The sequence below is a fragment of the Pseudopipra pipra genome, chromosome 3 (genome assembly GCF_036250125.1).
Source record: "Pseudopipra pipra isolate bDixPip1 chromosome 3, bDixPip1.hap1, whole genome shotgun sequence".
In the NCBI taxonomy this organism is placed as follows: Eukaryota; Metazoa; Chordata; class Aves; order Passeriformes; family Pipridae; genus Pseudopipra; species Pseudopipra pipra.
In genome coordinates, this window is record NC_087551.1 from 14,475,518 (window position 1) to 14,499,512 (window position 23,995).

General features: G+C 39.1%; 1 protein-coding gene across 42 annotated transcripts in view; it reads left to right on the forward strand.

Annotated features, from left to right (window-relative positions):
* The window catches only part of NRXN1 (neurexin 1), a 711,526-nt gene that overhangs the window by 563,794 nt on the left and 123,737 nt on the right, over window positions 1–23,995 (forward strand). For all 42 annotated transcript variants that reach the window (XM_064647916.1, XM_064647918.1, XM_064647926.1 and 39 more), the window contains one exon: window positions 21,050–21,221. In XM_064647916.1, coding sequence (XP_064503986.1) covers window positions 21,050–21,221 — 172 coding nt within the window. The remainder of the gene's footprint in view (window positions 1–21,049; window positions 21,222–23,995) is intronic.

Below are 23,995 nucleotides of genomic sequence, written 5' to 3' on the forward strand. Positions count from 1 at the left end.
CCTGACTTTTCACCATCTTTGTTGGCCTCCTCTGGGTGTTCTCCAATGGCTTAATATCTTTCCTATATTGTGATGCCCAGAACTGCACACAATACTCAAGGTGAGGCCGCCCCAGTGCAGACCAGAGTGGGACAATCCCCTCCCTCGACCGGCTGGCGATGCTTTGCCTGATGTCCCCCGGACACGGTTGGCCCTCCTGGCTGCCAGGGCACTGCTGACTCATATTCAACTTGCCATTGACCAGGACCCCCAGGTCCCTCTCCATGGCACTGCTTTCCAGCGTCTCATTCCTGAGTCTGTACACACAAGGACTGCCCTTCCCCAGGTGCAGAATCTGGCACTTGCCTTTGTTAAACTTCAACTTGGAGTAAACTCAGAGTCACCGGAGCCCTCTGCCACATTGTAGTTGTGGAAGTGCTGTGGTCTTAATGAGGTGTTTGAGTTCATTTGAATAGATGGTTCTGCCAACATAATTTTGCTGCAGAATGTTTTAATTAGTTGTTTGCTGGTGTAAATGCAGAAACCTTTTATTTTTGCTGAATTTCATTCTGTCTTATTGTTTTTGCAATAAGTATGACAGAAATGTTGATCAGGTGATTCCCATTGCTGAGCTATGTTTTGTTTAGGACTTTCAAAAGCACTTAACCTAGGAGCACAGCTTCCATTAATAGTCGCTTAAGCACTTTGGAAAATTCTTCTCATCATTCAGTTCATAATTCTCCCAGAGAAATGAGTCAGGTAATGTTTGCTATATAAAGTTTCTTGAATCTGAGCTGAGAAGGGTTTAACAAGTGGAGGGTTTATTTAAAGCATTCAGCAGACTTTGCTGCTACATGCTGATCAACACTACCAGGGGTGCAGACAAATACATTGTGCAAATGAGCAAATATAGGCCTCATCAAAGCCTACCAAAGGCCATCAAAAATCTCCCACTGTGAGGAACGTTGGCTCAGACTCACAACAAATAAATACAGGAAAAACACAGAGATTGCACCACTGATTGCCCTTTGTTCATGCAGTTGAATAATTGTATTCTTTTAGTGTTAATTATTTTGTTTCCCAGCTCTCTACCTCTTGTATGGATATACCTTCACTCCCCTCACCAACAGTCTGCTCTCCCCTGTAGAAGGGAGTTCTACTATCACAGCATATTGCAAAGCTTCTCTTTGAGGAGAGGGAAGGTTATTATGTGGTCTTGCTGCAGGTGGTTTAGTCCAGTTGATAGAACTGACTGTTAAAATCACTGCCAGATTCAAAACAAAAACTTACCTCAAGCCCTGCTCGGTGTGCCTGCAGACCCCTCTTTTGGGAACAGTGCCACATGGACTAGATTAACTCTTCCATCATATCCCTCCCTGTGCAAGCTCAGGCACAAAATTTCCTGTCCAGTTCATGGGAGGGAAGATTTCTGCTGGCCCCACTCCATGTTCTCTTTCCATCCCCCCTGACATGTTGGTCCCACTAGCAACGCAGGTTGATATTTTCTTGCCAGTGCAGTTTTAGTAATATCTAGATAATATGTACAAAAATGCTGCAATTTAGGTATAACTTGAGAGGCTTCTTTAAGATATATCGGTTTTGTTTTCCCTTTAATCACACTCTAAATCTAAATAAATAAATATGTAGCAGTAAATGCTCTGTGGTATATTTGGTGAGATTAACAGTCTTCTAGTAGCATAACAGCTTATGATAGTCTTTGCTATTTATGTTCCTGCTGAGAGGAGAGGAAAAGCAGATAGTTCAGTGAGCAAATTATGAAGTATGTGGGTTAATGAAGTGCCTGTCATAAAGCTGATTGTTGTTTCTTCACATCCTCTCTTTTTCTAACAAAGCTCTTAATATTCCGGATCTTGGGTGATTGAACCTTCCTCTTTGTTTTTGATGCACACCCATATTCAGAACAAAAAAAACCCAAGAAAAAATCTAGTTAAATGTTTATTTTTATCTGTCCAAGTACATACTGTGAATAAGTTAAGGTATGGAAGTAATAAAGCTGCTTATTGAGGCATATAAATCTTCAAAGTTTTCAATCCCATTTCTACTAACAAGGTATTTTTAAGATTCTCACAATGCTTTCCTCTTATAACCTCTACATCTTCTTGATAGAAACAATTTTACCTTCTATTCAAGATAAACAAGAGGAAAGGGATCGAATGCACTTTTCTTCATCTTGTGTTCACTGTTTTACGTATCTCCCTAAAGCCACACACTTTTTCAAGAGATTATTGAAGTCATTCTTATGCAAAAAATGAGCTTTTGATTTAATTTTTCCCCTTGCCCAGTAAGGAGTTTTGTGCCTGGAATTGTGACCTATGGTTATGGCTGAGGAATAAAACTAACAAAACCCAAAAATACCCAAACCCAAGTCATACCTATGACCTGTCATTGACTTGGAGAGAAGACAGGGACTTGCAGAGAAGACAGAGATAGAGAGCATTTACTGCCCCACGTTTACAGGCAGTACTAAGACAGACAGCACTCTGGTAAGATCTAATCAGGAAATGTGATTGCAGATGCAGTTTCTTCCGAGTATTTTCCCTTCCATCTAAATATGCTCCTACCCCAACTCTAAAAATAACATCTAAAAGAGGAGATGGTAGAAATGTTTTTCAGACATAATGTGAACATGATTAATCAATATATATGGTTTGCCTTGGCTTGAATTTTCTTTGGAAAAGACTTAGGATTTTCCTGCATAAAAGGAAAAAGTGCAAAAGCGTACTAAAAATTCTCTCATTTTCCAAGTGTCCTGACTTGCACTTTGCAGGCCAAGATGTGTGATTGAAAGATCTTCATGTTCTTGCCAATCTCCGTAGGCTTTGTTATCATATTTTTGGGAGCAGCACCATGTCCTTGCATCTTCTCTGGCATCATAGATGTTATCCCTATTGTACAAAAGATGAACTGAAATGGAGATACTGAAATTACTCTGGTAGTCTACAGCACTAGAAAGTATTAAGCTGGGAGTGTCTGAGCCCTGGGACTCTCGTTCCTTTCTGTATCCTCTCAAGCACTGAGACAAGCATTACAGGTGCAGGCAAGTACTTCATGTACACCGTATCTGTGCTTATTCCGTGGGAGTTTGAGGTTCAGATGTATTTAATAACAAATACCAGCTGTTTACTGGTCTTCGGAGTCTTTAATGGGATGTTTTCAATAATATCGCTGAAGACTGTGAGATATTTTTTTTTTTTAAGGCACAGGTCATTATGTATTTATTTTTTTAATATAAAGCAGAGAGGTCATCATTAGGGGACAAGTGATGGCAGTGCATTTTCCTTTGTAAGCCCCCTTCACTGTTGTGTTATGCTGCTTCGCTGCTGATAACAAACTAGGAGAAACTCTCCAGTGAGTGACTCTGCGAGGTGGAAACAGTGCTATGGGATTTAGACCATCCCACCCATAGAAACTGGTGCAAGAAGTAGCTGAAAAATGGAGCAATGTACAGCTTCTCCAGGCATCAGGGAGAGGAATACAAAGCTTGGGAAATCTTTGAAGCTTCCCATCTCTATTCTTTTTTAGGTGCTGTGCTCCAAAATGAAGTCCAGAAGGAAATTGTCTAATGTTTGAATCGCAGTGAATGTTTTTTATCCTTTTAGTTGCTGTGTGGCTCTATCAAGACTTGATTTACTCTCATATATTGAACATCTGAATTATCAGTCATTGGTCAAGTGCACAGTCCTTTTATATTTTGCTGCATTTGTCTGGAAACTCTGATATTACATATACCATTACCTATGTGCCACAAGAAATATTTACTTGTGTCTCCCACCTTATAGTTTTAAAAACTATTATCATTTTGCACTCCTGGGACCTCCCCAATGCTTGTTTTCTTGACAGCATCTTTAAGGTGTTAGACTGAGTGTAAGCCACAGTATAGCCAGCCAGAAATGTGAATATATTACGGGTAGATATAATCAAACCATTCTAGGTCATATGAGTAAAAGCAGTAATAAAGATGGGTTGCAGTGTTTATGCAGCACCAGCTGCTGGCAACTTTGCATTTCAGTACCTTATCCATTGTTGAAAGTTTACTATCCCATCTTTATAGCTTTTGTTTTTGGGAGAAAGTGGCCCAACCCGTTTTTTAGACACACCCGAAACCTGAAAAGGTTGCTGTCATCCCAAAGGCACTGTCAGAGCCTGACTGATGGGTTGTCACACCTAACTGTGAACAGTGCAAAAAGGCCTCAGGCTTCCATGCATATGAGCTCCTTTTTTCCTCTATTAGGAAGAGTGGAAACGAGTGAGATGATGTTTTGGGAAGGGAGGGGTAACATATAGCTCAGCTTTGTGTCATCCTTTCTTAGGATGGCCTAGCCCTGGCTTTTGAAATGTCATTGCTTGTGGGGAATGGAGATGTGCACTGTGCAATGTGAGCAGGGATCTCATCCCCTTAGCCCTGAGTGCTGGTCAGGGAGAAGAAGGAAGGATCAGTAACGTATCCACATGGGATAGATAGATAGGCTGAAACTATGACAATATGCTAACTTCAAAAAATAAAGGGGCTTGTCATTAGGAGTCTTGTTTCCCAGCAATAAAAAGAAATATCCAGCCCATTCCTTCTTTCTGTAGTTTTGTTTCCAGCAAAATCTGAAAACCTCAGTTTTGATTACTGCTATTCAGAAACATGCATGCTGTGTTTTATTTGATCCAAGATCAGATGGAGCAGACTGAGGTTGACTACATTAAACTTCAGAATGGCTTAACCAGAGAAGTTGCAGTCTTGGCTTTTCCCACCATGGCTATACTAGCAAATTCCACTTACACATTTTTGTCACATATCAATAGGAATTTACAGCTGAAGAAAGGGATTTAAAAAAATAAAAAAATCAATAATTTTCCATGACTGCCTGAGGCTTTATGATTTGGCTCACTGGGTTGGTTAGAACTGTTTGCTGAAGTTATTCTAGTGGTAGTATGAAGGTATGAAATACTTTTTTTGCAGACAATATCTACATTGAATTGATCTTCTAAGTCAATATAATATAATTATTATAATATAATACAATCATTCAGTACATGTTTCTGCATTATTTTCACATTTGTATTTGTTATTTTACACTTATTTTGCTTTTTAAAGCAAACTAAATTATTGCCAACAATAATATCCCTAGGATTGCCCAAGGAGGGCAGAAAGGCAGTGTCTCTGCACAGTACTTTTTATATTCACGTTTTACCATATTCTTCTTGGAAAATATGTTTGGAGGTGTTTTGAGGGGCAGGAGGACAGTATGTGGGTTACAAGATGTATTATAAGGAAGAAGGAGGGCAAGGAGAGAGAAAGCTTTAATTTCAGAATCTAATGCCACTGATTCATAGGAAACCTCTTTAGGACTGGGCTGGGAGAAGGTCTTATAACAGTGTAAGGTGTTGATACATTAATGTGTTTTCAAAGATCCCTGAAGCCCCTGTCAGGCTCTGCTGACCTGACTCTTCATATTACAGCTCTCTTTTACATTGCTTTGTCTCCAGGAACATGGCAGATGTGGAAGGGGTTCACTGTTTTGTCAGGCTGTGTCCCAGAAAGGGGAACCAAGGGAGCCTGAAAAGTTAAGCTTGTCCAGGAAATCTGGGGAGGGGAAAAAAGCTGGAAACTGCAGAGAAACCTCTATTAAGCAGATAGATTTCTGCTTCTGGAATGGCTGTGGAGGATGGTGGTGGGAATTGCCTAGTGGGAAGGCCTAGACTCACTGGAGTGGAAAGTACTCCAGCCCTCAATGACATGGTTTGGAATAAGAGTGTTGTAATGGTTTGGACTTTGATTTTCCCCCAGAGGCTAAGAAAAGTGGTAGACCCCAAGGGGTGGAAACCCCTGGAAGTTTTGAAATTCTGCCCAATGGACGCTACTGCGGAAATGTAAACATATCACAACCAGATCGGAAGAGATGAGTTGTAGTTTTGGTTGTTGGGGAGAGGTGGCCATGTTGTGAGCCACAAGGAAGGGGCTCTAAGCCCCTCGGGCCCTCTGGGGCCTCCCAGCCCCTGGCTGGGGGGCTGCAGGGACCTGGAACAGCATAAAGCTGGGCTAGCTGCCTGTAGTTATGCCGGGAGATGTTTTCTCCATGGGCACAGAGCAGCAGCTGGCAATGACCAGAGAAACGGTGGCAGAGAGCCAGGAGATAAGAACCTGAACTGGAGGAGCAGCAGAAGCAACATGCAGCACCGCAGAGAAGACTCCTGGAAGGAGAGCCGAGGAAAGAGTGCAGCAGAGAGACAGAGTTTGGGGTAAGACTGTACCAGCTTCCCAAAACTCCTTTGAGATCCCTCCGAGAAAGGAGGACATGGACTCCTATTATGGAGAGCAGTTTTGGACATGTAGCACTAGAGAGAGAGAGGAGCTGAGAAGCTCAGAGAGTCCCGGAGCTGGACCGGGACGGCCAGATGGAATGCGGGGGGAGTTGACCTTGGCTCCCCCCCCCTTGCACTGCTGCCACGGTGGCAGCCTGAGAGACAGGGCACAAAGGCCCTGCAAGAGATACCAGACCGTCATGAAGACCCCCCTGTGTCTTCGTGATAAGACGTGGTGATACGACCTTGTCTGGGGTTACAAAGCCCACGGAAGACCCCTTTGCCTGTGTCAAGGGGGCCGAGGGAGTTTGATACCTCCCTCGTGAGCGCTGGAAGAAAGCCAGCTATCAGCTGCTGCATGTGGAGAAGACAGACAGAACCTGCTGCCTTAGAAGATGCTGCTGCTTAAGGACTGGAAGGGATCTGTCCTTCTTTCCCTCCTGGACTTTTATTTGGAGGGGAGAAGAGATCTGATCATTGTAAATACTATATGTCATGGTAGAGATAGTTTGTGATCATGTGTATAATGTGATGTTTATATTTATTTGTACAGTCATTGTAATATATTCCCTTTCCCCCACTTTGAGTCTGGTGTGTTTTGTCTGGAAAAACCCATCTCACATTAGGTTGAGATGTGGGAGGGGGGATGGAGCTAGGGAATTGAATTTTGAGACTATCTCAAACCATGATAGAGTGTAGTGTTTCTTAAACCAGGATAAAACCCCTCTGAGCTGAGAGCTGCCCGACAGAGGATTGTCTCTTTGTTGTGATGGCCTTTTCAGGCCATAAGCATGATGTAAAAGGCTTTCACTAGTAATTGGAAACTAGCTTATATTGTAGATCTATAATCAACAGATTATAAATTGTCAGGAAAAAAATTATGAGATTGCAAATCATAAACTAAATCTTCAAGGTTAAAGGTTGCTCCTACCATGCTGCTCCCCACACTTTTTGTTTGCTTCTGTATCCAACAAACCTTAAGGCCATTGCCCAACAGGTAGAGTAATGACAAAGAAGTTAGATGCTGGATATGGAAGGTTTACTTCCATGTCATCAGTTCTTGATATATTCCTTTATTAAAAAATTATGAAGATATTAAGTACTTTATAGTTGGTTATGGTTTTTTCCTCTTTTATTTTTTATGTAACACTTTCAAAGGAAGCCTCTCTAGTGGATCAAGGGCCATCTCTGCATGAAATGAATCCTGAGGCTTCATATTGTGTTTCATTAATTTCTAGAACTAAACAATTGTTCACAAGGAAAACGCACCAATTTTTTTCCTATTTTTATCCATCTCAGTTACTACAAATTAAGCTACAACCTTTTCTTACTCAATATTAATAGTAATAAGTACATAAAAGTAAATATAGTAAGCAGTGACAGTTTTGTAGTTTGAAACAGTGAAACGTGATACTTTCCCAAATACAATAATTTTAGCCATATGCCAGAGAGGGGATTTCTTTTTCTTTTTAATAGGAAAATTATCTTTTGAAATAATTGTTGTGAAGATAATGAGAAGGAACAGAAGCTAGCTACCCTCCCTTGGAGTACATGTAGCTGTGACGGCACACATATCAGCACAAGATTTCCTGTGTGTTTACCCAGCTTCTTAGATAGTTTTGGGAGCCTGATTTTTCCGTAATGCCACAGCTGCTCATCATATATGCATTCTTGGGGTGGTTTATGCTATATATTGCTCTCAGTAATGACTGTGGAACATGCATACACCTTATTTTATCAAGTAAGCACATTTTACACAGTATTTTAGTTTGCTGCTTCCTACTTGTTACACCTGTAGAGAACAAAGAGTTACCTGTGCTTCAGGTGCAACAATTAGCTGTGTCAACATATCCAAGTTGGCTCAAAGCTGTTTCCTTCAAAGAGTGGGAGAATGGCGCTAAAGGGATAGTGGACCATAGACTGATTGTCTGTGTACTTACCTGTTTGGGCATACACCCTGCTCTTTCACTGGTATTAGCACCTGAACTAGGTAGTTTAAGGATTCTGGAGGATCTGAGAACTGTTCAGATCCCACTAGGAGTGGAATCTCTGTATGAATTCTTTCAGCAGGATAACAGGAGTGAAAAAACAGGAAACATTTATTTTAATTACTTATGACAGTTGGGTCTTACTCTGGTCAGATATAGTGGTTTCAAAAGATACCATTTCAATTTATTTTTCCTTTAAAAAATAAAAATACAATTGAAGAGTGTGGATTAAGCTGAGAATCAATTGTCCTGTAGAAAAAAATGTGTTCACACACAGAAATTAAAGAATAAATTAAGCTGTCTGCCGTAGAATTTGACCCTAATTAAGGTCAATTCTCCTTGACAAGTAATTAATCAAGAATCTCTATTATAGTTTAGTCTCTCTGTTAACAATAAACAGAGCATTATTTTACTTTTATGGTTAGAGTAAGTCTCTTAACTGATAGTTTTCTGCAGGAGACAAACATCCATCAGCACTGAAAGCGATACACTGAAGACAGTTTAAATTAGAGCAGCGTTAGTTAAATTAGCCAAAGAACAAAACTGCAGAGCTCAAGAACGTACATCTTCTGCAAACTTCACTGTTCTGTAATTTGTGGCTTATAAAGAAAAAAAACATTTCACCTATCTGTGTCTAGAGGAGATTGCAAATGTAATTATTTAATATTATCCTTCCCATAGAATCCAGACTACTATGGTTATCCTGTTCTGCTCATCATCTTAGTACCCGATACCTTTCGCTAAGAAGTAATGGCATTTATTTGTTATGTTGTTTTGTATATATATATATATATATATCCCTCTATACAGAGAGTGTGCAGTAGGATATTCTGTTTCACCTCTTCATTCACATATATCATATGCAGACGTAAAACATAGAGATATACTAGCAGATATATAGGCAGAGGTATCTGCATACATCTCTAGATCATGATGTATTTATACTGGTGAAAGAAGGTGGAAAAGGTTTTGATTGTCAGCACCTGTCTTTCTGCTTCAAGTTTAGTTTCTGAGTGTGGGCTGCAGCACAAAAAATAATTATAATTATCTAGGAGGCAAAGTAAGTCCTCCTGTAACATCAGAAGCAGAGCTTAGTGGAAGAGTGGATTCCTTGTTTGTGGAATGTTCTCTATGCTGGAGTTTGTGGAGTTTCTTCACAGCAGGATGGGCACAGTACTTGCACAGTGCTCTGCCTGAGCAGTCACCAGGATGTGCAGACCTGAAAGAGGAAATCAGAGAATGCTTACTGGGGGGATCTGTCAATCACAAATGCCCTTTGCAATGGTGAAAGAGCCAAGAAATCTGCTAGCAATTGCACTGGGAAAGCAGAAGTGGCAAAAAGCTAGCTTTATTTCAGGTGAAAAAATTTGTGCATGATGTCCTCTAATGGTACTACTCATTAATGAGACTATTTGTGAGCAAAGAACAATTTGGAAAAATAAGAGAAGGAAAAGAAATAGGGTTTGCTTTTTATAGCCCTAAAGTTATCACATTTAGCGCAGAAGAATGTTGGAAAGGCTGTATGTGTGCACAGCCATGCACACATGGTGTGCCAGGTGCTATACTAAAGCAGTTTTGAGTGTAATGCTCTTGAATAAATTGCTCAAGAGTGGTTAGTTCACCCATGTGGAAACCTCACCTCTGTGATGGCAGCAAAGTCAACAAGACATTGGGTTATCTGTTGCAGAGCATGAGGCATTTCAAACATAAGCTACCCAGAAGGCTATTTAAGATGCAGACTTTTCCCCCTGCTATGTTTTTAGGAAGTCTTAAGAGTAAGACTTGATTCAACAGGTCCATGAATCCCCTTTACAATGCCTCTGTGCTTTTTTTTCCTGTTTTTTTCCCCTTCCTTTCCAGAGGTACCCATTCTCTTCCCTGCCACCCTGATGTATTTGCAAAAGCTTATCTGACCAAATAGCAGCAAAGCTATTCACATATTTTTTTCTTTTTCAAATAGTCCCTCACTAACAGTAAATCTGTAGACGTATGAAAATGAACAGTTATATGTCTGGTTTCTACTAAGCTTTTTCTAGGAAAACCTTGATCTTGCACACAGTCCACATCAGCTGTCTTTCAAATATTTAACCATCACATCTCTTCCACACTGAAATATGTGAGAACAGCAGTAAAAGGCAGAAGCTCTGAAAAGGTGACAAGTAACTCTCATTAGAGGTTCCCCAGTTTTAACATGCTACTATTTCTAAAGTGGCCCTGACTTCAGTGGAATTACTTCTGACTTTTAACTTTCAGAGGTAAATATCTGCTGGGTATAATAAAAACATGAACAGAAGAAAGCAGATGCACCAAGGCAGAAATCAGGAGCACACTACCAGTGAGGTTAGAATGATACCCTGAAAAGTTGATTGTTGGTTGCCTAACACACCTGATTTGCAAAGTGACAATTTCCAACAGTAGTAAAAGTCTACTAAGAAGTGAAGAATTTGTAACTAAAAGAATGAAACTGCTCCTTTCCTTTGTGCTGTTTGAAGATAATGATGCATTTTTTTCAATTTTTGCTTTCAATGGCTGTTGCATTACATGTTGTAAAGCAAGTATTTATATACTGTCAGGAATTTTTTAAAACACCATATTATTCATGAACAGAAATATATTTGGACATCATTCAAGCCTGATATTAATCATTCCAGTAAAACCACAACATTGATGACTGTTCCCTGCTTCGAAGAGGTATTCAGAGCCTGACAGCACTGAACTCTTGTTATATACAAAGCTCCCTTGATATGGGTTAAATTCTGTCTTTATTTTTCTGATTTTCTTGAGGTTAGACTTTTCAATTAACTGGCAGATTTCTTCTTAAATACAATTAAGTAACTTGTATTTTGAAGAGCATACTGTTGAAGGGGCTTTTGCTATTTTGCAATGCTTTCTCCACTCCAGATTTCTTCTTTGTATGAACTGTTCGCAAACACTAACGATTTCTTGTACGCAGCCCTTTCATTTGTGGTGCTTCTCTTCCACAGGGTGATGTTTTGTTTTTAAGATGCCAAAAAAATGTCTTTCAACCCTTAGGGGTTGTTAGCAACAGTAGTAGAGAATGTAGAGGTAGCTACCAGATTTTGCATTCCCTATCCAGCTATCCGAGGGATTTCACAGTCCAGTCAAGGAACGCTGTTTGATCACTTCATGTGCTACATGTATTCTGTGTAAGAATTTTTACATGCTCTGTAGCATTAAGTGATCAAAAGGAGTGAGATCCTCTGTTGTAGCATTGATAATCGGCTACTCCACACTGCATAGCAAAGCACACTGGGAAACTGTCAGCTTGGTTTTGATTCTGAAAGATCTTCAAGATGAAGAAAGGTAAGAGAAAGGAAACTACAATCATTGAGGAAAATATACATGATATTAAAGCTTGCCATAGAATGACTCTACACTTCATGATAAGAGAAAGAAAGCTGGCAACAGAAATGATAGGACTGCTCTGAAAATCAGAAAACAATCAGGACTTGACTTTCTACAGGGAGCCCAAGTCCAACCTTTGGCATGTTGTAGCTCTGCTGGCTGGTAATAGCATAGTTATTTGTCCTTGTGTGAGGTCTTTTCACTTCAGTTTTATATTTGTGTCATACACCAGTGGTCAATTCTTTTGTGTGAGTTTGAGGTTTTTTGTTTGTTTTACTTCCGCTTAACTACTTTGCACTTATAAATTGTTTCACATAGACAAGTTTCTGAAGCGAGAATATCTTTCTTTGTTTTACAGATAGGAGGCAAAAAATATTCATCTAGGTCCACTAGTCAGATGCCCAGCCTTTAAATTTTTGGATTGGATTTTATGTTTTTCCTTTCATTTTTCTTTCATGTAAATCCCTTTCAATAATGAGTACTTAGCAGCCAAGATGAATTAGGAACAGGTAATGTCTGATTGGTGACCCCAGAGCAAGAGAAAAACGGTTAGAAAACAATTTTGGAAATAAATTTGCATACAGGTAATCAGTACAATAAAGAAATGCAAAGTCTGCATTTAAACAGTCTTTAAAAAGTACTTTTTACCGTAGGCATCTGGAAATATTCAAGACTCTGGTTAATATTAAAGGAAAGTTTATCAGAGGTGTGAACGGCAGGCAGGTGTTCATTTTTCATTAAAGCTCAATAGGAGTTGCATGTCTAATGCCAATCTTGGTTTTTAATAATTCCCTATAGGTTTTTAATATGAAAAATCCTTTGACCCAGATTCTCAAAAATTAATTACTGGTGTTTTCATGAGCATGTGTGTTGATCATATGTCTATTAATCATTTAGCATGAAAGTCTGCTTGAGAATTTGCTGATTCTTTGCTTCTGGTCCCTACTGACTCTGACTTTGGATTTGTTTCAGACCCATAAATTATCAGAAGAGTTCTGTGAAACTTTTCTAAGCACAGAAATCAATGCCCTTAAGCCAGGACAACTTCCAGTGTGGATTAGATTGTACTGATATCAAGGTGCTATTCATTTGTTTTACACCTTTGGATGACTACTGAATTCCAGGAACACTATTTTAATAATCTCTGTATTAAAAAAAAAAAAACTATAGAAGGGTGGAAAGCAAGCCTAATTTTTCAATCTCACTGTACTCATTTGGAAATGTGTTGATGTGTGTGTGGGGAGGAAAAATGTTTGCCATTTGTGAGTAGCAGGAGCTTCCAATGACTCTGCTGTTCCTCAGGCTGGACATACTATATTTCAGGTACTCAAGGTGTCTGCCTACATGGAAAATAAGTGTGCAGAGCAGAGCCATGGACTGTAGTTAAGACTTGCTTTTCCTTCAAATTATGCTCTGTTTGGTATAACAGTCTCTTCATCCATAGCATTTCACCACAGCTGGGACCCCTTGGTGAGACACTAGCAAGGTGAAGATATTTCTGTGAAACATGCTATTTTGACAGAAATACCACGTTAAGGACTGACTACTTAAATTGTTCTTTACTGCATATTTTCTGAGAAAAAATAATTTTGTGTGCTTCAGTAATGATGCTGAGTGGATAATAAGATTCGGTATGCTGCTACTGTGGGCTCTACACCATATGTCTTTCGTAACTATTGCATTTTGGGGGGCTGGTTGTTAAGGTAACTGTATTGTCTGAGGAATTCATCTTCAGAGTAACCTGAAAAAATATGTCCATGATATATAGCAATGAAAATTACAATGTTTAAACTAAAGAGGAAAACTGCAGACTGAGAGCTGAAGTGTCAGAATTGTAGATTTATAAATATTTCTATATTTTCTGCTTGCTGAGCTTTATGTATAAATTGAATTGCTATAACAACACTTTAAAGCTGACTGTGAGCTGACTTATTTTAAAGCAGAAAGTGATCCAAATCATTATTTCATAGTAGTAAAGAGTAGTTGTTTCCTGCCCTGAAATGCTGGATCAGTAATTGATTGCTCTCATGATATCTTCTTTCCAGGATTTTTGTCCTGTGGTCACATAGGTAGCATTTGGGACATAAAAAATTGTTATGTCACATGTTACTACTTCCACTTAGTGAACCATTTAGGTGACTCTTTTTCTAGATACTCCTCAGTTGTAAATTAGTGTGATGCTGAGCCCATATTTCACTTACCTCTTTCAAGGGTCAATAGTTTAAGACTAGAAGCTGCTTAATTTTTATAGAACAACGTTTAAGAGTGCAGTATCTCTGGTAGCATCTGTATATATTTGCATACATAATGTTGTTACAGTGACAGTGCTATTTTTTATATGTCAACCAGGGGCATCTGGTGAACAATGAATTTTTATTATTTCTGTATTGATTTAGAAAACCTAGATAACTTAATGGCATGATATTGGGGTCATGTAAAGTTTATTAAAGGGTCTTACAGAGTAAAATGGGAGGGTGAACTATGTTGCAAACTCTCCCACAGTTTCTCTTTTAAAGAAGTCCTGAAACAATTAATTGAGGATCCCAAAATTAGGGGAGAAAAAAAGAGTTGTTGGTACATATCTGTGATTATAGATCTGTTTTTTAAGTGCCTCTGGAGGGATCTTGGTGTAAGTGAAAACGATGTGTCTGTGCTTAGGTGGGCATGCACAGGTGCTGCAGGAAATACCAGTAACATTTCTGGCTCTGCAGACATTTTTCTTCTGTGAATAATCTGAATAGTGGCAAAGCATAGTGTTAGGCAGCATTTTGTTGCCAGAATTGCATTTTCAATTGGTGTGTGCAAATGGGTACCACAGATCTGACCGCTCTTCTCGTGGGAATCCAAGAGTCATGTTTGGATTCCAACCACCATTTAAATCAAGTGATGATGTCCTTCAGGTCATGAAAAAGCTTTCTGAATAAAAGCATACTGTGTGCTGGGGGCTCAAAAAGACCAGTCAGCTGCAGATACAGTCTTATAGAGGATTTTTGAAGTAAGGATTGTCAGTTCATCCTTCCAGTCCCTCTGTCTTGGGTACCAGGAGGCTAAGAATCAAGTAAAGGAGAACAAACCTTTATGGAAGCAGGTCCAATGACAAAGGAGAAGCATTGTTAGGAAACTGGATTGAGAGGAAGTCAACTTTGCTGCACGTCGCTCAGATTTAATATGAGAGTAATGAAATCACTTGTGTCACTTGCACTGAGTATCACACCTCCAGCTGAAAAAGAATCAAGCATTTGGTTTAAAATAATGGGATTTAACATGATTTCCAGTTCTTTCTATTAGTCTGCCAACACAGTATCTTGAGAGGCTTTGGGTTTTAAGCTTTTCTGTACGTTTATCAAAACAAGTAACTTGGCTTTAAAATGAAAACCAGTGTTTTTCTTACAACCGAAGATCTACAAAGATGTGCATTTAAGAAATAAGCAAATATTGTGACAATAAATGATGCAAATAAATGATGAAAACTGGCAAGAAGGAACCCTGGGAATAGTTTATTGTCCTCACCAGGAAACCAGGAAAGGGGAAAGTTTGGTTTGTTTGGGGGTTTTCTTTTGTTCTGTTTTCTTTTCTTTCCTTTTCCACACTAACAACCCATTACAGTCTTTGGGAAAAGAAAGAGAAACCAAACTGTTTCACACTTGTCAGACGCCAAAAGACTGAATACCAGGTGGATGCATCCTAACAGATATCAGCAGAAATCTTTGCTTCCTTGCCTGAAGTACCTACCTATGACTGATAACTTTGCTTGCTAGCACTCTGATAGAGGTTTCAAGCACCTCCTACATTTTATGCAGTATGTCAAGCACTGATATGCTGAAAGCTATAATCCATCCTAGAAAATGGTTGCCTTTCTGAATTCATGAAAGGGCACAAAACACGACTGTAAATACTCAAGATGAGGGATGACAGGAGAACGCCTGTTCCAGTGGTGTGTCATCTTGCAGTTGACTAAAAAAGAAAAAAAAATTTACTAATATTGGTAAAAATTAGGTTGGCAATTTTATCACTTCTCATAGAGAAAAGCAATAACAAAAAAAAAATAAAACTCAGTATTCAGAAAGTTAAGTCCTTTGAGTGGAATATAAAAAAAAAAAAAAAGATGTATTCATTCCAAGAACTCTTCTCAGATTATTTATATTTTCTGTGCCTTTTCCAGGAAGCATTGCCTCTGAAAGATACTAGATGGTAATAAGAAATAATGATGGATTATTAGACTAAAATATATGTAGTTATTCCATTAGTCTTGGAGTTCAAATGTATCTTCTGTCTATTATGTATCCCTCCCCTCACTTTCTGAAGAAGTAATACTACTTTTAAATATGTATTCCCTTACAGGATTCAGAAAACCAGAAACTATTTTAATTATTTTGCGTAGATTTCTATAATGTAGAATATTAGCCTTTGATTACATTTGAGTGAAAATGATCTCACTCTTCTCAATAAAATTCAAGAAACTTACACTTTAATAAAATGAAAGTAAACCTTCAGTTAGTTCTAAGACTTTGTTATCACATTCACCAGAAAGCGGTGCCTCAGGGACTGACACTATAAGATGCAAGCTGTCAAGCTTGAATTTTTTCTTCTCTAGTTGTTCACCTGTGGGAGTCACAGTATTATTACTTTTCCTTGGAAGTGTTTAAAGGTTGTAAGTATTATGAGCTTAGGGTGTCTGTAGTCTCTTCTAAAACTACTGTTGTGCCAAATTTGCACACACTCAGGTTTGACTGATTCCAGAGTTATTACTACAGAGAGCAGTAAAACCTTGCTGATGCTATAGGAAATATCAATTCTCTGTGTGTGTATATATATATATATTTATTTATTTTTATACTAGCACTGATTTTATTGCATTTGGAGTTGGCAGATTGGTAGCCCTGAACTAGAGTCCAACAGGGAACAAATTGCAATGTCAGCTGCTGGCTTGATTCACATTTCACCTCTCATGCTTGGTTCTTAGGTTCATAAGCATTCTTGGTGCTTCATCATAAGTCTTTTAAGTATTCAGAGTACACAATTCATAAAACAGGCTTGAAAGTACTCCACTGGAGTTGCTAGATTACAGTAGTAGCTGCCAGTGCTTTTGAAGACAAAATGTTTTGAAGTGAATGGTATGTACACACACATACATACACATCCCATCCTATCTGAGCAGTCAAAGCTTCCAGCATTTCAGAGCTCATTAGGAGTGTAGAATTGGAACTAAACATGTAAATCTCATGGTTTTATCCAACTGCTTTGAAGCCATTAACATATTTATCCTCAGCCTGTGAGTTTGGACTCCTACAAGTGCCTGGACAGCAGAATTTAGACTGTAGACAAAGCCTATGTTGCATGTTGCAGTAATGTAGAGGGGTACTTTAGCCAACACCAAATTGACTTACCTGCCTGTGTAATTACTGTAGAAAGAAAAGGTACGCTGGCTTCGGAAACGGGAGAGATACAAGGCTGAAGGACCTCCAAACCAAGAGCTATTTCTGAAGAGCTGCTGACTGGGGCTCAGAGTGTCACATAGTTTGTCCGTAGATTAATCGGAGGCTCTGTGCTGCATTGTCCCAGGGAGCAGCAGTGGTGATATGGTGGTTGTAGCATTATTCATAATATAAATTTGATTTTGCAGTTCAAAATAATTTTCAGAGAAACAGAACAGTGTTTAAGCCACTCCTTGAAATGCTTCCCTCTTCTTCTGAAATGCTTCCCTCTTCTTCTGAAATGCTTCCCTCTTCTCCTTTGGTCTTTGTTGGAAGTAATATTGAAGATTCTCCCACCTCCTACATGTCTCCACTTTGTTATTGTGGCCTTACCAGTTTAAAATAGATAAAGGCAGAATAGGAAAAGGAATTGATTTCACTGCTATGTTCTCTCACAACCAGGTGAGGCTGAGAAAAAGAAAACAGGCTGAGAACCATGAACAGCACAGTGGGCTTCTCCAATCCCAGTGTACAGAGCTGATTTTTACCAGGGAGCTCTAAAATTATCATCTTTGCTTGTGGGAAAACATAACTTCCTAGGAATATGAGTCTGTACTATTTTGGGTCACTGGCAGGGATGGTAACATTCAGTAGTAATGTTGACTTATTGCAGTACTTAATGATGAACAGACTTTCCATTGTGCCCATCATCAGGGTGCTGAAGAGGGAATGTCTCATTCAGCATTTGTCTGAGGCTTTTTCTGATCGGAAGAATGACTTTTAAGATTATTTTGAATGAAAAAGTGATAAAGGAAAAATTCTACTACTGCACTATGCCATTGAGGCTGGTAAAGTGAAAGTAGTAATTTAGTAGGCTTCAGTTTTATCAGTCTCTTTCCTTTCTGCACTACCATATTGCTCCAAAAAGAGGAAAAATAAAAACTAGTTCTTTCTAGCGGGCTACAGGCCCGTTAGATTAAGCATAACAAGGCTCAGGGCTGACATCACGTTATCTCACCAGGTTACTGCATGTCAGCTGATCTGCAATAACTGAATGTGCACATGGTCTTAACCAAAGATAAATGGAAAGAGTGTGACAAAGACAAATGAAAACTAATGTTATCTTTCAATGAAGGAGGAGTGCAGTGAGTCAAACTGCTGCATGATTATGCAAGGGCTTAGAAAACCCACTGTCTACATACAGAGGTGCTTATCCAAGCTCACCTGATACCTGGTGACTTGCTGCTCTGTGGTAGTGGCATCATCTGCTTGGGCCCATGTACTGTCAAGACTTGCATCATATTTTGTTTTGTGGTTCTAAAGGGCTGTATACAATGAGGTTGTAATTCGTGTCATGTCTAACATTATGTCCAGAAGTCAAACTTAAATACAGATGTAATAATCAGGAACTCTTCAATTTGAAACACAGATTTGCTTCCTTGTTTTATGGGGAGAGGGGTTACACAGTTGGCCATAGGTGCTGAAGAAGTGTGGAAACAATGAAGCATATCCTTTAAAAATGGGGGTTTTCATGGCCTCAGCTACACAAATATGCTAGAAATAAAGCCAAAGAAATCATTATAGTAAGTTATCATGTATTAAGGTGACATTTGCTATTGCACCTGCATGCTTGGTATCTGTACACAGTAGTTCTGTACAAATGTAGGGAAGTCGGGGAAACTTGCTTTTTTTCACTAGCAAGTATATATCTATAAAGGAAGGCTAAAGATCTGCCTTCAAATCTGTAAAGCATTCATTTCATTTTTCAATTCGTGGCCATTTGCAAATGATAACATGGTAACCATTGCAGCACCACATGCTCTAATTTTGGAAATGCTGCTGATATATTTGCCTTGTATGACACTTCTTTTTACCTGCACCTGGTCTATTAATTTTAAAGGTGGTTTTTTCCTTGTGGTTTTTTTTTTTTTTTTTTTTGTTTGTTTGTTTTTTTGTTTGTTTTTTGTTTTTTTTTATAATCTAAAACAATATATGTATAAACATATATATAGCAAATAGGAAAGCAAGTACATAAAGCGTAGGTTCTGAATAGTGTAATTATGGATCACTGTAAAATTAGTCAGCTTTTTTAATCCTCAAAGCCTTTGATTTCTTGAACGTACTGTGAAAAGGTGCATATGCCATTATCATTACATGCTGGTTTTCTGCATTTCATAAATTAGTAAAAGAGGAGATTGTTTTAAATCCGGGACAATTTTATATTTCTTTGTATATGTTTCTGTGTAAAGAGAGTAAGCATATGAATGAAATATGTGAAACAAATAAGCTACTGCATCCATGGGAGAAAATGGGTGAAATCTATTCTAAGTTATAGTTGACACATTTAAAATAAGGAAGAGCTACAGTTGCTTTCCCAAGAAAACTGGGAAATTGCCATGCAACTCATATGAGAGGCAAAAGATGAGCATGTATTGGATGAGGTGGGTCCCCTGCTGACACCTATAAGCATGGAAAAGTAGGACCAGCCAGTAAAGAGATTTTAAAACAATCCACAAGGAAGCAATGGGAATGTTTAGAACATGGTTTAATCAATTGAGCAAATCTCATCAGGGAATGGTCATTTTATTGATTTTAAACAATCTCATAGCTGAAGAGGTGAAAGCGCAATGCCAAAATGTTGAGGAACTCCAAAGGTGTTCAGCAGCTGCTCAACTGTGCAACTGCATTATACAAGCACTATTGGAAAACGAAGTCAGGTATTTAAAAAGAAAATAACATATGGTGGAATAACTCTTGAATTCTTTGCTTGAGGGACTTCCAGAGATGAACTGCAGAATACACTTTCTACAGGGAGTTGTGCTAGGGTAGTAAGAGGAAGAGGAAACAGATATAAGAGCTATGCTGGAGAGGTGAACATTTAATTGTGTTTCATCTGGTAGTGTAAAAACCTTTAAGAAAGATGTACCACTACCAAGGACATGAAATTTCAGATAGAATTGCCACTTATTATGCACAAGTCCCTAATCTCATACTGTGCAGTGGTTTTCTTTTTTTCTCCTCAGTGTAATAAATACCTTCATTGAGGAATAGAATTGATTTTATAGGAGAAAAAAATATCACAAAGCCTTTAAGTTAAATTTTAATAGACATCGAAGACTTTATTAAAATGTAAATGTCTCATTAGAGTGAACACTTTAATAATTAAAAATCAATAAAAATGAAAACATGCCAATATCACAATCATCTGGAAAATCTACAGCCTTGGTCTCAGGTATGACTGTGTGTGGGAAGTCCCCTTAGCCCTGTGTGCACTCAGGCACAGGAGTTTATAGGCAAATCCAGCAAAACAATAAACCTCTGCCCTTAGTGGGAACAATACACCATCCCTGTGTAAGCAAATACCTCTCACTGCTCTCTGGCTTTGAACAGAAAAGTCCTTTTTAGTCAGTCAGTCTGTTCTTGGCTTAATGATTCACAATTACTAAAATGTGATGCCAAAAATCTTTCCATTAGAAAAAAGTTTCCTCCTTTGTTACCATTTGTGAAGAGTTGGAGTATGAATGAGGTTGTTTGGAAAAAGCAGGGCTGGGCCCTGGCTTTTATAGCCAGAAAATTCTTGTATCTCTTCCAAGTGACACCTCAAGGCTTTCTGTTTTGAAAATCTAAAAGGAAAAACTGTGTTTTATCCTCTTGGAGCTGAGGGAGAGGACAAAGAAGGAAACCTTGAGCTTTCCTCCTCCTTTCCTCCCTCCTCATCTTGGCCTGAATCTCTTGGAAAAGAAGAGAGCTCAATTTGGTGAAATAACTCCTTTGGAATATCAATTATCCATCAAAAAGACGTCACAGACCTACTAAGCTGTCAGAAGGCTTGTCACTGCCGCATGCAAGTCTTCAGAAGTTACATCTGAGGAGGGAAGATGTTGTTAGAAATCTTTCCCTGTATGACACACTGTCTCAATTTCTTGCTAAAACAAGTCTTAATTAGTTCTTCTCTTTCTTCTTCCTTTTTTTTTTTTCTTTAATATGCAGCACCAAGGAAAAATTGGAGTTAAATTTAATGTTGGAACTGATGACATCGCTATTGAAGAGATGAACGCAATCATTAATGATGGGAAATACCACGTAGTTCGCTTCACAAGAAGTGGTGGCAATGCCACGTTACAGGTGGACAACTGGCCCGTTATCGAACGTTACCCAGCAGGTAAGGGCTTAAACAAACACTCGTCATGAAGGGGGTGGGGGACGCGTGGAGTTTGGCTCATTTTGCTTCTCTTCTGATATAACATCAGCTTCTTTGCGGTGTTTCAGTAGCTAATTAAGTAGTTAAAGGGTCCTGAGCAATGTACAGTTTATGATGATGGCATTTCCTAAGCAAGTTTAAAAGCACAAATTCAAGTTATTAGTGGAAGTGGGAAAATAGAGTTATCAAGGCATGAAATAGTAGTTTTGTTTCTTGTTTTCATTTGTTTTCATTGAATTATTGTTTGAGGGGGGAAAAAAAAGGCTTTGACAAAAGCTACGAAGTGACTCCCAAATCTATCCCCAAGTGATGGAGTAAAACATTTACTGAGGAAAAGGTTGTCTGTGTTCTTTTGATGACAAGTTGTTATTAAAGCAATCTGAAGCTTATAAATTTAGCAGAAGTGTTCCAGCAGGCATGAACCAAAGGGTGTAGCAGTTATCGATTGTACAATCAACCAAACAACCAAATCGAGATGCCTTAACTAAAAATGCAAACTACAGGATATTACTTATGCAAATGATGCTGGTCACTTAAATGAGGGCAACTCATATGAAGACAGAGTTGCCTTGATCAGGCCTGTATTTCATTTTATGCAAATACCATGCAATGAAGACTATTGTGTTACTAATTTTATTCATTTTTAAAGACAACAGGTTTTTCAGACATGCAGTCCCTTTCTTATTGAGTAGGACTACTGATTAATGGTAACTTATAAATCTGCATGTTATCTCTTAACAGTTGCTCTGTGTGTTTATATTATTAAACAAAAGGCAGCAAATCCAGAGATGTAAGCAAAAGCAAATATGAAACCAGAATGCCTATTACATAAATAACAGTTCTGATTTATCTGTTTAAAAGTAGAAAATTCTTCATTTTTGGGTGTGGAATGGGACAGGAAGATGTGTTTCATTAGTAAGAAACACATAAACCATTTCCTGTAGTAATTATTAGTGGTTAGGGTGAAGTTTTCTGTTATTGTTGCCATTTTGAATTGCAGTCCAGCTATTCACTTGATTTTTTAAAAAACAGAAGTAATTTTTTCAAAATCCACAGGTGAAATATAACCCTTCAGATCATTTATTGGAAATAATTTAGAATTCAAAGTAAAAATGAAAGTATATATTGCTAAAAACAATTATGTGTAGCAGGAGCTGTTAGAAAAAAACACCTATGTGCTAATGTGCTATGAATGAATGATGTCCCTGGAAGTTAGTGCCATTCATTGATTCTAAGTTAGACACATCTCTGAGAGGTGATAAATTCTTGAGGGAAAGGGGGACAGTGAATGAAATATGTCCTGTGATCTTTCAGATATTCCTATTTCCCCTTGTTTTCTAATTTCGCAGTGTTTGGTAAAGGGTTGCTGAAATGACGAGGTGGAAGCTGGGGAGGACTGTGTCTTACTTTGTGTTCAAAACCTATGCAGCACAAAGGAAAAAATAAGTTTCGGGTGTTATTTTGCCTCTTTTGTTTTTTACCTAAATGATGAGCATGAATTTACCTCTTCCAAGCTCAGGAGTGAGGCATGCCAACAAAGAGGAAGTCAGACAAACACACCAGGAGGCCTGTGTGGTTGAACAAGGAGCTCCTGGACAGGCTGAAACACAAAAAGAAGCCTACAGTGTGTGGAAGCAGGGGCAGGTAGCCTGGGAGAAATACAGAAAAATTATCTGAGCAGCCAGGGATTGGGTTAGGAAAGCCAAAGCCTTGATGGAGTTAAATCTGTCTGGGAATGTCAGTAGGCAACAAGGAAACCTTCTGCAGGTATGTCAGTTATAAAAGCAAGATTAGGGAAAATGTTGGATCTCTCTGGAGACCTGGTTACCAGGACATGTAGAAGGCTGAGGGGCTCCAGGCACACTGCCCAAGTCACAGAAGTGAGGCCACACCTGGAGTGCTGTGTCCAGTTCCGGGCCCCTCAGTTCAGGAAGGACATTGAGGTCCTGGAGCAGGTCCAGACAAGAGCAACAAGGCTGTTGAAGGGACTCGAGCACAGATCCTGTGAGGAGAGGCTGAGGGAGCTGGGGTTGTTCAGCCTGGAGAAGAGGAGGCTCAGGGGAGACCTCATCACTCTCTACAACTCCCTGAAAGGAGGTTGTAGCCGGGTGGGAGTTGGTCTCTTCTCCCAGGCAACCAGCACTAGGACAAGAGGACATGGTCTTAAGCTCTGCCAGGGGAGGTTTAGGTTGGATATTAGGAAGAAATTCTTTACAGAGAGGGTAATCAGGCATTGGAATGGGCTGCCCAGGGAGGTGGTGGATTCATCATCCCTGGAGGTTTTTAAGACAAAACTGGATGTGGCACTTAGTGCCATGGTCTAGTAACCACAACAGTGTTGGGTCAGGGTTGGACTCGATGATCTCAGAAGTCTTTTCCAACCTGGTTGATTCTGTGATTCTATGATTCTAAGGACTGAGAGAGTGAAGGTTTGAGACTATTTAAGACACATGAAGCTGCACAAGTCCATGGGACCTGACAAGATACATCCAGTCCTGAGGGAACTGGCCAAGGAAGTGGCCAAAAAACTATCCATCTTATTTTAGAGGTTGTGGCAGTCTGATGAAGTTCCCACTGACTAGAAGGGGGGGAAAATAATCCCCATTTTGAAACAGAAAAATAAGGAAGAACCAGGAAACTACATGCTAGTCAGTGTCACCTCAGTGCCTGGCAAGGTCATGGAGCAGATCCTCCTGGAAACCACGCTAAGGTACATGGAAACTAAGGAAGTGATT